Here is a 17,313-nt window from a genome sequence, read left to right on the forward strand (position 1 = left end):
TAGGAATAATTATTCGACAATAATACCAAAAGTATCCAATCAATGGAAAGTGGCTACATATTAGCTCATTTTAAATTTAGCCTGTTTCAAACTAGATAGAAAACAAGAGATTGGGGAAAATAATCCTAACATAGATATAATTTTTGCACTTTTACTAAGAAATCTAGTGATAAATGGGTCAATTACACATATATTCCTTGTTACCTTTTAATATGTAATAAAATCTCCCCCCTTTGATCTATGAAATATTGCATAAATCTTCCGTTTTTCTTTTTTGTTTTTCCCGTAATTTGTCTATAAAAATCAAGTTTATTTTCTTTCTTCCATTTTGTGTTGACAAAGCTACTCTTGCCGTTTCTCAATTAGTTGGATGCATGCAATTTAATGCTTTCAAGTTATTCAATTTCTCTAAATACTATTGCGGTAATGCCTCTACCTTTTTTGAATAAGATCGACAATCCTCCCGAGTAGAAATCCCAGTGAGTTTTAGAATTTTAAACAATTTTTTTTTTCCTTTTGCTTAAAATTTTAATAAATAAAGCATATGATTACTTGGCTGAATTGAGTGAATGCATACAAAATAGTATACTTCATAAGAGAAAGATTTGATATGAATGCAAAACCATGTATAACACAAGAATGCAACAAACAACAGTTTTTTCTTGCAATAGTTTAGAGAAAAAATGTTCTTGACACTAAACCATTAAATACATAGTGTAGCATTTCTTTTTGATTAGTTAATACATAAATGTATCATAGCCTATAGGAGTATTAAATTTATTGAATTTGGAGTAAAAAGAAGTTATAATCCTAGTTTCTCTTACTCCTTTTATTAATGTACTTTAGTAATCAATGACTAAATTTAATGTCCTAAATTCTCGTCTCTTATCTTGTACACAAAGCAAAGCACCAAGTAATAAAAGGCACGAAACGCATTTGAAAAATAAATGATTGTAGTAACGCTATTTTCACGTGTCACCCAATTAAGCGGACCACAAAAAAGAGCCATCACAGAACCCAAAGCCACATTCTCATTGGATCCATGCTGTTTTCTCGATAAAAACCAATTCGCACTCCACCTGTTCGACAAAAAGCGTGAACCAAAAACCCAACCATCATATTCCCCTTCTCTCTCATCATTTACCATGTCTTCTTGTCTCCATTTCCCTTCTTCGCCGGCCTATAGAACCCCTTAGGGGTGGAGGAGGGTGGGGGGTTGTACATGTAGAAGTTAACATGTAGTGAGTGAGGGGTTATGTAAATACAAATCTAAGTAAATAAAATAGCTAGCTACTAGTCAAAAATCCAACTGAATATTGTAATTGGTCTTTGCAGAAAGGAAGAATCTTTGTGTTGCTGGTTTTGGTTTTGTGGGTTCTCTTTACACATAGGCCACAAGTATATAAACATATAGTATACAGTATATATAAAAGTAAAGTGTATTGTATATTATGGACCATACTTGTGTTTGCTGTGCTGTTTTCTTTGTTAGGGTTGTTGTGACTTGTGAGCAGTGAATTTGAGCCTCTTTTTTAGAAACATAACAAGAGCGAAGGGTAACTTTATTGGGGGGGTGTTGGGGGGAGGGGGAAGAAGCTTAGCTGTAAGAGAAGGGGGACCAATGATTATGATTGCTTTTTATGCGTGTAATTAATTGAGTAGATTCTTGTGAGACCACTTAAGGTTTGACTCATTGGAATTCTCTTATATGGTTCCCATGTTTGGTGGTTTGCTTTTTTCCGTTGATGGGGTTTGTTTAATTTTGGTAATTAAATGCTAAGATCATATGGGTATCATATGTTTTTTTCAATTGAATTCAGGAGAATTTGGGTTGGAGAAAGTAGAAACTGAGTGAGGGTGTATAAGGAGAGGTGTGTTGTAGAGTTTGGATCTTGTGATGGCACCTGCTGGGAAGGTTACTGGGTTCTACCGTGAGGGAAATGACTGGTATGTTACTCTGCATCAACATTTCTCTCTGTGGTATAAAAAAACCTATTTTAGTTGTAATTTTTTTTCTTTTACCTTTCTTTAGATTAAAAAATACCTGAGTTTTCGTTTTTATGGGCTACGATGAAGAATTTTGCATCCAGCGCTCAAGGGTGTGACCTAGTGGTCCATGAAGTGGTAGGAGAACCATGAGGTTTTAAGTTTAAATTCCAACGGAGTAAAAAACACTAGGTGATTTTGTCCTATCTGCCTAAGGTTTGGTGGGATGAGTTATACCCGATGCCTGTGCTGGTGGGAGGTAAAAGGTACCTTGTAGAATAGTCGAGGCGCTCAAGCTGGCCCGGACACTACCATCATAAAAAATGAATAATTATGCATTCGGCATAGATATTATTGAAGAGTTGAACTTTATTAGGCTCTTGCTTTTAGGTTAACATGCCAGTTTGATGATGTGCTTTAGATTTTTAGAGGCAATATCAATCTTGATGGTAATATTGTGAGAGGTCGCGGGGGGGGGGGGGGGGGTATCTATTTTATGACAAGGAGGATATGTATGTTTTTGGCTAATCTATTTGGTTAATGCAAGTTAAAATATTATTTCAGTACCAGGAGATTCCTTGGGCTGGGTTATAGTTCTGATTGGAGTCTCATTCACCTTTCAGAATAAAAAACATGATAATAGCTTTGGATATGTTAGAATTATTTAGCTGTGTTTTTTCTTTTGATTCATAGTTTGATGCTTGTGACAGGTTTTGCAATGCAAGTTTGGTCAGTGATGTTACCTTGGTAGTAGATGGAGTAAACTTCCACCTTCACAAGGTAGTCATTCTTCTTTAAATCTTTAAAATTGAGGATGTGCAACTTAGCCTGTGACTAAAAAGATTGTCTTATTTTACCTTTTGAATTGTCCCTAACTTTGTATGTAATCTCTAATTTGAAACTCTCAAGGAAAAACTAGCAATTACATCTGGTAGTCCATGCTACTATGAAAGTTATAGGAGATGCGCTTTTATACTGTTTATGTTATAAACTAATTTAAACGATCTTCCTTTAAAATATTCGCCTACCGAATCCACATTTGATCTGGACCATCACTTTTTGAACCATAACGAACTATGTTGGTATATTTAATATGGAATAGCCATCATCAAATGAGTTTTGAATATTATGTATTGGGTAAGGTTTGATGAACATGATAGCAAGACTTGATGGGTTGCCTGATTAATTCTTGTTTAGTAATAATAATCCTAGCACTGTCATATGATTTAACGGATATGCTCTTTTTAGAATTATGATGTACTGGATACGTTGGGAAGATATAATGGGGCGTGAGAGTAATTCTTGTATAGTAATGATAATCTGTCTAGTGTCATAATCGTCATGGATTATATATTAGTATTTTATTTCGAACAGGTTGGCATACGGTCTGAATGGTGAAAATATATTTAGATTAGTCATAACAATTAATACTGTTTGGAAATAATCATTTCCAGCATCTGAAAATATCTGAATTCTCTGATAATTCCTTTTGATATCTGTTAATTGAGAGAAAGAGATACATGAATTGGTTAATTATCTCCTTTTTTTTTAAATAGCTGAGAAATTTTTCATCTATGAAACTCGGTGAATAATGGGCCCGCCTCTCTATCCTTATCCACTTAAATACCCGACTTGGTTCACTTGTGTAACCTCAGTCCCAAATTAGATAGGTTCAGTTATATGAATCCTCTCTATTCATTCACACTTCAGAAAAAAAGAAGAAAAACAAAAAGAAAAGCATTGAGGGGGATGAATCTTTGTTGGATGAATACAGACGAGTTTTTCTCATGTGAATCATTTCCTTAGACTATTTATGCTTGAAGGGAGGGCGCTCAATTACAGCAGAGACTGATTATGCTTGTGCAGATCATATCCTGAAACGGTGTTTTGCTTCGGAAATACCACTAAGTAATAAAATAGAGAATTTTTTTAAGTTGGAAAAGAAGAGTAGTTTTTATTTTTTAATACCTTAGTCATTCCATTCTATTCCTATTTTTCCGCCCTTTTCAATTCTTGCCTTCTTTTTGCCGAGTACTCAAAATTCGATGTATCTAGTGACTCCCCGATGGCTTATTCTAATTGAATTTGAGGAAATCTTCCTTCCTAATTCTTGCCTCTCCCAAGCAGTGGATGTTCGACTGACAAAGTCACTAACGAGCTTCACTTTTTCTCACCAATCAGCTAGTTTTTGTTGCAATGATTCAGAAAATGATGGAACTTTGGAGCCGAAATAAACTGGAATGCTAATGTTTGTGGCAACTTTGTTTCATCTAATAGGATTTTTCAGTTTTCACAAAGTGATGCAAGCCCTAGTTTAGAACTGATGTGTGTGCAATCAGTGATCTGAAGAAGATGACTACAGTGTCAAGTCTACAAAGTAACTGCACTCTTCTCAAGGGTGATTTTCAATATACTTGCTTTGATTTTTCCTCCCAATCATTACTAGTTTGTCTTAATGCTGTTTCTTATTCTGTATCCTACCATGATCAAGTATTGCTGAATTTACATGGACTCCCCAACTCACCTTTTAAAATAAAATTTAACTTCTCTACGCCAAGTCGTGCCTAACAGCTGAAAATGCTCTGTCTACAGTTTCCACTTGTGTCAAGATGTGGGAGGATTGCCAAAATACTAGAAGCAGCTCAAGGTCCGCATGAAGGGACTTTGCTGACAACTTTAGAAGACTTCCCTGGTGGGAGTGACATATTTCTGGTCGCAGTTAAATTCTGCTACAGTATTCGAGTTGAATATACCCCAAGGAACATAGTAATAATTTATTGTGCAGCAGACTACTTGGAGATGACGGAGGAGTATGGAGAAGATAATTTACTGTTGAAGGCGGATGCTTACTTTCATAAGAATACTATAAGGAATTGGAAAGATTGCATATTGGCTCTCCAAACTTGTGATCCTGTCATTCCAAGAGCAGATAAGCTAGAGATCATTAGTAAATGCTTGAATGCGCTCTCTGTGATGGTCTGCACAGATCCTAGTTTATTTGGATGGCCTATGTTGATGTATGGCAGCTTACAGAGCCCTGGAGGTAGTATATTGTGGAATGGAATTAACACTGGTGCTAGAATCCAAACCATTGAATCTGACTGGTGGTTCGAAGATATCTCATATCTTGCTGTACCTTTATTTCAGAGACTAATTCAAACAATGGAAGCCAGGGGTATTAGACATGAAAATTTAGCAGGTGCTATGATGTACTACTGTAGAAAGTACCTTCCGGGACTTGGCCGGTGGCAGAGTGGGCAAAGTGGCAAAACTAGAACAGTTGCTAGTTTCAGTATGACACCTGCTGCCGTTGATCAGAAAGTTCTCCTAGAAAGTGTTGTGAACCTGCTTCCTGAATTGAAGGGAAAATCTTTTTGCCGTTTCTTGTTGGGACTTCTGCGAGTTGCGCTGATTCTTGGTGTGAACCACACGTGCCAGGACTCGCTGGAGAGGAGAATAGGAATGCAATTGGACCTAGCATCCCTTGATGGTTTGCTGATACCTTCCTACTCAGATTCTGATACATTATATCACACTGACTGTGTTGAACGAATGATTCTTCATTTTATATCTTCTGAACCTGCGGTCGCCACAACACCTGCTCCATCTTCATTTGAGATAGGAACATCACCATCGTCTGACCCTTTAAGGAGAGTGGCGAAGCTGGTAGACAGCTATATTGCAGAAGTTGCATCTGATGTGAACCTAAAGCCTGGAAAAATTCGTTCACTTGCTGAAGCTCTCCCAGAATCTTCAAGATCTCTGCATGATGGGCTATACAGAGCTATAGATATATACTTTAAGGTTTGATTCAGTCGCTGTCTCACTTTGTGCTAATGATGATATATCTGATTGTTTGTGATTAGTTTATTTACCTGCTAATTTACTGCCACATAATGGTTAGTCCTTTCACTCTATTCCATGGATGGCTGTGTTTTAGTATTTCATTGAGTGTCACTACCATACATATTGTCTGAAAATGCACTGTTCCAATTAAACAGTCTTTCATATCTGAGGACAGACCTCTAGTCAAAAGCAACTTGCATCAAGTAAAGCTTAATTTTTTTTATGCTGGCTGATTTTCTAGCTTAGTTTTCTGCTCTCTTTTATGCTGTTTGTGTAATAGTCTTAACACGTATATCTTTTCACTGTGGTTGTTATTTACTTCATTGATGATCTAGGGCTAAATTGATTTCAACTCTGCACTGTGAAACCTTGTAATATTCAAACCTTTTGGAAGTTCTGAACGAGACTCTTAATGGATTAAAATGAAATTGTATAGGCGCATCCTTGGCTCTCGGATAAAGAAAAGGAGCAGCTTTGCAACATGATCGACTTTCAGAAGCTCTCTATTGATGCTTGTGCACATGCATCCCAGAATGACAGGTTGCCTCTTCGAGTAGTTCTCCAAGTCCTGTTCTTCGAGCAATTGCAGCTGAGAACAGCTCTAGCTGGCTGCCTCCATGTCTTGGACACAGAAAGTGCCCCTGCTGCTCCTGTCGCTGTCACTGGCCCCACTGACATGGCAGGTCAAATTGTACAGAGAGATGGATGGGTCACAGTTGTGCGTGAGAACCAGGGTCTAAAGGTGGACTTGGAAAGGATGAAGTCCAGAGTTGGCGAACTTGAAGAAGAATTCAGCAAAATCAAACAAGAGATGAGAAAGGTCACAAAGTCACATAGTTACCTCAGTTCTCCACGATTTCTTGCCCGAAGAATTGGATGCAAGCTGCTTCCCCAATCGTCAGACACTCAACCAGATGTGGTTGAAAGCACAGGTCCAACCCCAAGATCATCCATAGAGCAACCGAGAAGCTCAAGACACCGTAAAAGTTCCTCTTTGTTTTGATTTTATGATGAAAAGACTCAGGTTGGACATCCTTACACCTGAAGAGAATGGCCTTTAGAAATATTTATCCACTGCCCCAAAAAATTTTGGGTTACATGTTTGGAAAAGATTCATCCCATGATAATTGGAGGCACATGCACCTTATATTTCCCTCAGAGAGACCAAATTGAGTTTGTTACATAACATACAACCCTCACGCTTGGACCAAAGAACTACTTTTGTCCAATTTTGGAATGGTGAAAGCCTGATCGCAGAACATTATGAATCTTATACAAACATAGAACTCAGCTGATACTTGGTAAATATTTGTTTCTTCCCCTGGAACAATACAATAGGATTCAAAGTCCAAGTTCTCCCTTATACATGTACAGCTTCATGAAGCGTTCTGTAAAGTGACATGATGAAGGTATTCATGTTTTGTTTTTCAAAAGTATACAAGTGTATGTGCTAATTGTGGCTATAAAATCGAGGTCCAAACACTTTATTTCGATGGGACCAATTATTTCCTAAAAGGAGTATATATAGTGCTTTACGTTCGTTATTTTCAATTTGTGGGAACTCTTAAGCTTGTTTGTACTTTGTACTAACTGGTTACTTTTCAAATTTTATAAGGGCATATTAAATTTTGCTAATTTGAATTCACTTGTTAGATAACATTTTCTTAAAATTTCCAAAGAATATTGAAAAATAAATTAAACAAAAGATTATATTTGTAATAACAAACTAGTGGTATCGCATAGTTATTTTTTTTGTGGAAAATTCTCAAGGAGCTGGGTTGACGTGCAATAATAGTTCGCAAACCAATCTGAGATTAAATAATTTATTATAATTTTTCTATTACTATAATTCATGCAACACGTCATGCAGAGAAGGTCGACATTGGCCAACCCCATTAATTAGTTCCCCGCGCAATCCGATAACAAAGGTCAATCTCGAACTTAGGGTTGCAACCTGCAATCACCTATGTTAATGCCATTTCCTCGTACACTGTTCTATTCCTACTCTGTACTATTACAAAACACTCCATTCATTCCTCTGAAACTTCAAGACAATGGCCCTGCTTCAATCATCACTTTTCCATATATCAAATCTTTCGATACCTCCAAACGATTCCAACTCAAACAACACACTTTTAAGACACTCAAATTCATCAAAGTTTGTATCTTTAAATCATTCGATTGGGAAAACTGATCAAATTTTCAGAATCAAATGTACCGGACAAGAGTCCATCATCAGAACAGCTGATGGAGGTGACGCTGGTAACGGAAAAGGAGGATATCCACCTGACAACGGCGGCGGTGGAGATGATGGTGATTACGATGAGGAAGAGTTTGGGCCGATTGTGAAGTTCGATGAGGTGATCAAAGAGGCTGAAAAGCGAGGGGCGAGTTTGCCTTGTGATATGTTGGAAGCAGCTAAGACCACAGGGCTTCGGAGTTTGATTCTTAGTCGTTACTTGGATTTGCAGGTGCGAAAAATGTAATCTTTGATGCTAATTTTCATTTTTTATATACTCCTTCCATCCCAATTTATAACACATTGTTTGACTGGACTCCGAGTTTTTTTTTTTTTTAAAAAAGGAAAAACTTTTGAAGCTAGTGATCTAAATGCTATAATAATCTCATTAAAGTTAAAATGACAAGTTTAAAGTTAAATTATTTCTAATTATACAAAGCTATCACTCTTTTTAGGACAGACTAAAAAGGAAAGATTATCACATAAATTGGGACGAAGGGAGTATATGTGTAGATATATTCATTGCATTTTGAAATGGTATTTGACATTCAAGGTTCAGCCGACCCCAACTTGTTTGGGACTGAGGCATTGTTGTTGTTGTATTTGACATTCAGGGTTCAGCTTGGCCGCTGGGATTTTTGATGAGACATTGCTCAATGCTGAGAAATCGAATGCTTGCGGATCCGTCGTTTTTGTTTAAAGTTGGAACAGAGGTTAGTTTGATAATTTGGTAGCTCTTGTTTCTTTTACTTTTCAAGAAATAAAAAAACATGGGATGCAGCTATATCCTCACAAGGTAGGGGTAAGGTCTGCGTACAGTTGCCATGCTTCCCAGACCCCACGGTGTGGGATAATACTGGGTATATTGTTGTTGTTGTTGGGATGCAGCTATACCTGTAGTTTGTTATGGCTAATCACTAATGTCATGAGGAGTTTCATGATTGGTATTATCAGATTGACAATCATGCCACGATTATTTCACTCTTTAAGCTCTGTGATTGTGATGTGTGCTTGACTTGCACTTGTATCGTATAGGGTACTGAGTAGCCACTGTGAGGTGACTCAAGTATAAAGCTTGTTTTTATGGAATAGGTTAATTTTTATTAAGTTGTGTGGACAATTATTTAACAATTTGAAACAACTTTATGTAACTGCTAGTCCTCTGGGGACAATAATACATGAGGTGCGAACAAGCAAAAACAGTAAGAAATAAGGAAAAAAGGAAAAAGGAGGAACCGAAGGGCTACACATGCTTGAGGATAGTCAAAGAAAAAAATTTGAATCTAAGGAAACATATTGGGTTGTAACTTGGTAACGTAGGTTTTGCCAAATGGATTAATAAACAGTTTAATTGATGGATAAATTTTGTGCACCAGTTTCCTTCTCAAAAAATTTGTACACCAGTTTACGAACTGGTAGATAACTGCCTTGATTGTTCAAGTGTCTAAACCTGATCTTATAGTGGCAGTTTGTACCTAAACTGGTGTATTGCAGATTGTTATCGACTCCTGTTGTGCAACATTTGCAGAGGTTCAGAAAAGGGGAAAGGATTTCTGGGCAGAATTTGAGTTGTATGCTGCAGATCTTCTGGTTGGAATTGTTGTTGACGTCGCATTGGTAGGCATGTTGGCTCCTTATGTCCGAATAGGCAAGCAGTCCTTTTCAAGCAGTTCTTTTGGACGCTTTCGACATGCTTGTGGAGCTCTCCCTAGCAGGTGATCAATTTATTCTCTGTTTTCTTTGGCTTCCAACTCATGCAGATTTCCAACTTTTGTACTTTCTGTTCTCATGATTTTGCGGACGTAGCATAACATCTAGTGCCTACACTAATTGCGTCAGAGACTCAGAGTAACAGCTGCCACATTCTTCCGAGAGATAGTTCAGTAGGCTAGATACAGAAAGTAATTCTCTATTCATGAAATTGTTTCACCTCGTTTAATGATGAAAAACTCTCCTCTCATGCAGCTGCCACATTCTTTCGACAGAGAGTTCAATTCCTACTGAACTTGAAATTGTTTCACCTCGTCTAATGCTGAAAATCTCCTCCCATGCAGCTGCCATGCTCTTCCGAGCGATAGTTCAGTAGGCAAGACACAGAAAGTAATTCTCTGTTCATGAAATTGTTTCACCTTGTCAAAAGCTTAAAAAATCTCCTCTCATGCGGATGGACCTTGGTCATAACCTATATAAACCTTATCCATATCCTGTGAATTATCTGGAGTTCCTTTTTGTGTTCTCGCACATGGGTTCAAATGGAAAAGCAACGATTACAAACTAATGGACACTTTAAGTAAGATGAAATGGACAATCAATACAAGGGTAAAAGCATTCTTGAATCAACCAGTTAAGTTTAGAATGTATATATCTCCTTGTTGTATCCGATTGATCGCTTCTGGTTTATTTTCACCCTTTCCTGTATAAACTTAATTGAAAGGTTTCAAAATTTTCGGAATGCATTTTGCCATTGGAACATTGAAATTGAGACCGAAGAAGCATACACTGGAGTCAATGCAATATAGAAATGCATGCACCTGCGGAGATTTAAAGCATATGTTTATCTCTTCAGAGCCGATCAATTATAACACTATCTGTTCAGCAGAGACTTTAATATGTAGGATCTCAACAAGAGTAAAACAACGAAATATTTTCTCTACTTTGGATTCTGACAGTATGTGGCTACTAGGAAATCAGATGAAGAAAGTTTTGAACTTGATTCAACTACCTACTGTTGGAAAAAGTAATCTGGTTTGAGAATCTCCGGTTGAATTTTGTGTCGTTTATAGGCCCTTTAAGATCTGGTGGATGTAAGAGAGTGGTGATTGATTTGGATAGCTTGTAATAGAATTATTATGCCTCTTCTCTCGTAGATCCAATGTGTGAGCTGTGACAAGATTGAAGATTATAATGTAGCAGACGCAGACTACCAACATGATGGGATATAAGACTTTCATTCTAGTTGACTAAAAGGTGAAATCAGTATATTGTTATCCAGATATTCTGTCGTCATCAGTGAAGAAGCGTCGACTAAAACTTTACCTTTTCAAGATAGTTTTTGAAAACCTATATTTTTAACACTACTAGTTTCTCATACTTCTGTCAGAGATTTTGAGATTGTGTAGCTATTTTTATGTGCCTAAACATTAAAACGTTGCGGGTTAGATACTGAGGCACGAGCACATATGTTTATTTGCACAGCAACCTCGGTCAAAGGCCAATGTCTCTTCTTGGTTAGCCAGGGCTGTGTCTAATCACCCTTATATTCTCAAGGTTTTCTCTTCTCCTTTTTAAGAACATGTATGCTGTTGACCTTCAGAAACTGAATTCCTTCTTTTGAGTAAAGTAACTTCTGCTGACCAATTAAGATTACTTGGCAAGCTTCACCATTTTAGGACTAAACATGTACGAAAGTAACCAAGTTTCTTGTGGAAATGGACCTGGCGATGGGTATTACGGCATTCTCCATAAAAGGTATTGGCTGCCTTAAGTGCATGCTAGAACTTTGATTTGTGGAAGTTTTCTTGTTCACTAACTCAAGACAAATGACTTAATGCTTCCAGAAGGGCACGAGATCCTATGTGAAAACTGGGAATAACACAATCAGTGATCCTCAGTTCTTTGGTTGGTTAGATTTGATGGTCTATCTTCACAATGTTATGACAGTTACTTATCAAAAAAAAAAACACAATGTTATGACAGCTGATAATAGCAGTGTTGCTGGTTCTGATTTCTGAATATCCATTTTTGTGCAGCGTTTTTGAAGCTGAGAGGCCAGGGTGTAAATTCACATTACAGCAGCGCATTGCAACATACTTTTACAAGGTATAACTTATGATTGAACTTCTTTGCTATCTTTTAGACTACTTTCAGGATATACAGATGATAGATTTTGGATAAGATAATTTGTTTCGACGTGAGTCCTTTTCAAAGTCCTGGTTCAAAATCTGTTAGTTTGGTTCTACTCGTTTCGTTGTCGTCCAAGTGTTCAGCCATTCTGCAATGTTAAATTTTAGTGTTATAACCTATTTCCCTTTCATGGCTGTCAGGGATTCTTGTATGGCTCGGTTGGATTTGGGTGTGGCCTCATTGGGCAGGGCATTGCAAATTTGATAATGACTGCTAAGAGGTATGTTTGTGAACCACTCTCCACAGTCTAGTTCACTTGAACTGCCAATGCACCCTCAACTTTTGGCTAGTCCATTTTCAATCTACAGTTAGTGTTTCTTTGTTTTTGTTTTTTTTCTGTGGCAGCTGCAAGCTACCTAGCAAGAGTTTTTTCTCCTGGCTGTTTTATATCTCTTCTCTTTCCTTCTATTTTTCAGTTACTTTCTGTATGCAATTTAGCAAGAGACAATTGCAGGCTGCTTTGTAGCTATAGTCTACATTCTTTTCCTTTCCTTCTTTTTTTTTGGCTACATTTTATGTGTTCTTTTTTAGATGGATCTCCAATATATTCGAAGTTGGATTTCTTGCTGTGAGATCTGCATTTAGTTTCTTTTCATATTGTTTTTAACATGGATGTTATTGGAACTTTGTGGACTCTCTGTCAAGATGTCATGCTATATTCTCACTAAAGAACATTATACAGAATGATATCAATAAAAATGGAGCTCTTGTGTGTGCACAACTTCTCAAAATATAGCTATTGGGATGTGTACATGTTTATTCTCTCCAATGCATTTAAATTTTCTCCTGTACTTCTGTTGTGATACTTAGTTTCTTTTTCTGATTGCCATGAAATCAGCTGCCTTCTATTCAGCTAATGTGCTTTGCATTCTTATAACGGGTTGACATCTGATATCCTTTTTGTGTGTAACAGGAGCATCAAGAAGTCAGAAGAGGATATACCTGTCCCTCCTTTACTAAAAAGTGCTGCACTCTGGGGTATGTTGAACTGCTTTTTGATTGTACTTTGAATATGTGCAGCCAAACATCATAACACAAGCGGCAAACTCCAGATAGCAAAATCTGATGTGTGCCTCACTGTTCCTATATAGAACAGGGAGTTTCTAGGACCATCACTATTTTTCTGTTTAGAGATCTATCCTGTCATCCTGTGGGCTTTTCTGATTACTATTGATTCTCAAATGCCTGCTGCATGAAGCATTTTCCCCGTTCTCCCTCATTTTTATGATTCTCTTCTTTATGCTAATTGCAAATTTATCTGGTATTACTTGGCTATTACGTAATAGTTCTAAGAACAAGTACTGATCTTTATTACTAGCCAAAGTAGACTAATGCTGAGACTTTGGATTGAATTGTGAATTTGTTACATGCCTTTTCGAAAGCATCTCTACGTTCCATACAAAATACTGAACTATGTCATTACCCATTTAAAGCAAGTAAGCTTTAGAGGATTATTTAAAAGAATTAATATTTAGAAGGAACGTGTATCAAAATAACAAGTAGACCTGTACTCTATATAAAGAATTAAAATTAAAAAATAATTATTATATTCTATGTGGTGTTATTCGTTAGTTGAGTTCTTTAATTGATAACCATTGTGCTTATGAAGATTTGAGGCTCTAGTTTCTGTGTAGTTGTCCATTATTGTAAAGAATACATGACCAACTAATAGATAAATTTTGGAGTGAGACTTGAAAATTTTACCTCCATCATATAGTTTGAAAGAGAAAAATTTAAAAGGTTTAAAATGGACCACAGGATGCAATTTTGAATTTTGACATAATATCTCTGCTTATTAACTTCAATACCTTGAATTTGGTTGATACGATAGTATTACAATTATTCCAAAGTGCTTTTTGCGGTCAAGTCTGCATGTCTTGTAGCCTTTCTCTATCTTTTGCTTGAATTGACTCTTTTCCTTTTCCTTTTCCATTTTCATTCAGGATTCTTTCTGGCAGTTTCTTCAAATACTCGGTACCAAATTATTAACGGGTTGGAGCGCTTAGTTGAAGCATCACCTGCGGCAAAACGTGCCCCACCTGTTGCGATGGCATTCACAGTGGGTGTTCGCTTTGCTAACAATATTTATGGTGGGATGCAGTTTGTGGAGTGGGCTAAGGTGAGTGGAGTGCAATAGGAGAATGTGTTGTAAAGAATAAATTTTTTTCTTTCAGATATTCCATTGTTCAATTTTATAGGATCGTTCAATTAGATAGTTTTTTAATTAAATTCTCACCCAACACCTCTATTCCTTCTTCTTCCTAGAACAGAAAAAATAGTTTGGTATGCAATGCTTTCCTAGCAGACACTGATATTATAGTATCAAAATCAGGTTCATTTCTTGAATAGAAAGCACCAAATGTCAGCCTGTTAAGATCCACTAGTGGCAAGCTAGAAGCCTGTTGAGAATATTGCATTCTACCCTGGATATTTCTTACTGTATGTTGCTAGTTTTCCCTTAATAACTTTGAATGGTATTATGAGCTTTTAGAAGGGGAGCTTGTGTGACCTATAGTTCATGGGTTCGAGCCGTGGGATTAGCCACTGATGCTTGCATCAGGGTAGGCTGCCTACATCATACCGCCTTGAGGTGTGGCCCTTTCACGGACCCTGCATGAACGTAGGATGCTTGGTGCAGCGGGCTGTCCTTTTTTATGAGCTTTTGCTATAAATGTAAATTCATAATGAGATTTCAAGTTTAATGTTCTGTGTTGAACTGGAACTGCATTTGCTTAGATGGCTAGGCAAATGCCTAATGGCCTCAAAGTAAGATCAGTTGTTATGGTCTATTTATCTATGAATTCGTGTTAGTAGTGTTTTTGGCAAGTCCTTCCCCGAACCTCGCGCATAGCGGGAGTTTAGTACACCGGGTTGTCCTCTTCAGTGTCTTTGGAAAGCTCAGCTACTAACATGGCTTTGGAACTACTGCAATTGCAAGCTCAGCTACTTATATGGACAGAATTTTCTTTCTTGTAAAGAACCCATTTTGGTACCCGGGAGAACCACCAGAAGGGCTCATCCCTTCGGAAATTGACGTCAGAACTTGAGTCAATCATGATTCATGGTCATTATCATGGAAGAAATCTTTTAGTTTGAGCAAGTGCAATAATCACGTTGGAAACATAGAAAGAGTTAGGTGATTCCGAATTAGTCGGGTACGAGCAAGCTGGATCAAACAAAAAAATGACGTTTGTGGTATGGTACTTCTGAGCATGCATGATAAGTAATCTACAGGAAATCACGAATGCTCCAACTTTTGCTAGTGGAAATGAGCCAAAGAGGTGGTAGCTAAAGTAGTAGTCCCATTATAAGGGATTTATTGGATGATTTGTGTAACTAGGGGCGGATCCACCCTTAAAGGGTGGGATGGTATGGCACCCGCTCGGTTGGTAAAATTATCATATATTTATGTAGAATTTTTTTTAAACTAGGTTAAATATATGATTCTGACATCCCCATTCACAAACTAGACAAAGGTGTCATGATTGGGAGACCTTTTTGAAAGTTTTTCTAGGGTATAAAATTCAAGTTCGAATTTATCTTGAACTTTGTCTGACTTTCCCTTTTCGTTGTGTCATTTACCTTTTTGGCTACCTCACAATTTCCTATTTGTCGTTTATTATTTTTATATTTTTTCCTCTATTCTATTACTTTATATGTGATCTTTTGCAAGAACACTCAAAAAAGAGCCTCCAAAATTTAAAATTTTCATAATATAAGCATTTCTCTTAATCTCAAATCTTTTAGTTTTCTTCTTTCAAAATCAAAAAACTTGGGTCTTGATATTTAGATTGAGATCAAAATTAATTTATAATTTCTTTTTTTATTATAACATAAAAATTTGTGTTATTCCATGATTGTTACATACAATTTAAATCTTTTTACTATTAAATTATGATGAATATTTCACAAGCATTAGATCTATGATTGTAAGTTTTGAGATCTTGTAGTTTATCTAATTCTACATTTACTTTGGGGTATAATTTATCTATTGAAGATATTTTTTTTATATTTCTTATTCTGATCGGTGGAGTTCCCTTATTAAAGATTTTATTTTACTTGTGCAAATTTATTTTTAGCATACAAAAAAAAATGTAGTTCCCTAGTGAAAATATTGATTTTACTTGTATTATTAATAATAAAGGTGTGATTCCTTCTTTAAAATGCTAATTATATTTGCTTTTTGATGTGTGAGATGTAATTTTCATATGACAATAATAACATATATACCCAATGAAATTCCATAAGTAGGGTATGAAAATGATGTAATTCTTATATTTGCAAATAAATTGCTTATTAAATTGCTCGAATAAACTAGAAAAATGAATCGGACAAATGTTCTGAACAAACTATATATTAGTTATTATAAGGTATTTTGGCACCCGCCACCTTTAAATCCTATATTGCCTCCGTGTGTAACTGCAATTGATTTGCGATTTATCAAGTTTGCTTGAAATAATTCCAGTTTACAATTAAATGCTTATTGGTTATGATTTTACTAGGCAGGCTAGTTGGAGACAAGTCGTGTCAAATCCTCCTCTTTTTTCCTATACATAGTACAAAAAATAATTTAAAATTTGTGAACTCCCAATACTGTTTTAAATCTTGCTTTATGTGAACTTAATTCAATACCTTTTGCAAAGAAATACAAGATTCAAAATTTCTTACTGTTTACCTTAAATGGAGGCATCATCCTCTCCTCCACTACATACCAACCAGAAAACAACAGACAAAAGGGAAAGAAAATACTCCAGTTGTTACTACATCTAAAAAGGGTGTCTTTTAGGATAATAGAAAATTACAGCCTGTCCACATCCAAATCATACATGCATCAATTTATTTTCAGGCCATCGCCCAAAAACTCACTCACAAAAATCAATCTGATTTAATTTCACTGTCATACTGTAATGGAATTTATTTTATTAATGAATTATATTTTAATATATTGTAGTAAATAACTTGTCTTATTTTTTATGAATAATTATATAACAACAACAACATACCCAGTATTTTCTCACATCGTGGTGTCTGGGTAGGGTAGTGTGTATGCAGACCTTATCCCTACCTTGTAAAGATAGAAAGACTATTTTCAATAGACCCCCGGCTCAGGAAAGTATAAGCACCACATTAATAAAAAGATAGACAAGAAGGGACAACACCAAAAAGCTATGTAAAAGCAGCATAAAAAAACAACATGATAATAAGATGATTAAAATGAAAGAAAATGACGGGTAGCCATAGAAACCTACTACCAACAGAATGCGAGAGTGTGTACTAATACTGTCGGTATGAACAATCTAGACCTATTAATTTAATTCTCGACTTCCAAACCTTTTTAT

The 17,313-nt window shown here is 36.3% G+C and overlaps 2 protein-coding genes across 2 annotated transcripts; both read left to right on the forward strand.

Moving 5' to 3' along the window:
* The first annotated feature begins 890 nt into the window (after positions 1-890).
* LOC104114200 (BTB/POZ domain-containing protein At3g44820) lies at positions 891-7,383 on the forward strand. The gene is made up of 4 exons (XM_009624582.4): positions 891-1,947; positions 2,697-2,766; positions 4,579-5,790; positions 6,269-7,383. The coding sequence occupies exons 1-4, from the start codon at positions 1,898-1,900 to the stop codon at positions 6,833-6,835; spliced, it is 1,899 nt and encodes a 632-aa protein (XP_009622877.1). The 5' UTR covers positions 891-1,897; the 3' UTR covers positions 6,836-7,383.
* Positions 7,384-7,705: 322 nt separating this feature from the next.
* Positions 7,706-14,224, forward strand: LOC104114201 (protein RETICULATA-RELATED 1, chloroplastic). The gene is made up of 7 exons (XM_009624583.4): positions 7,706-8,303; positions 8,686-8,784; positions 9,566-9,786; positions 11,821-11,890; positions 12,115-12,194; positions 12,888-12,952; positions 13,918-14,224. The coding sequence occupies exons 1-7, from the start codon at positions 7,887-7,889 to the stop codon at positions 14,109-14,111; spliced, it is 1,146 nt and encodes a 381-aa protein (XP_009622878.1). The 5' UTR covers positions 7,706-7,886; the 3' UTR covers positions 14,112-14,224.
* Positions 14,225-17,313: the final 3,089 nt, after the last annotated feature.

Source organism: Nicotiana tomentosiformis, chromosome 11 (assembly GCF_000390325.3).
Source record: "Nicotiana tomentosiformis chromosome 11, ASM39032v3, whole genome shotgun sequence".
NCBI lineage: Eukaryota > Viridiplantae > Streptophyta > Magnoliopsida > Solanales > Solanaceae > Nicotiana > Nicotiana tomentosiformis.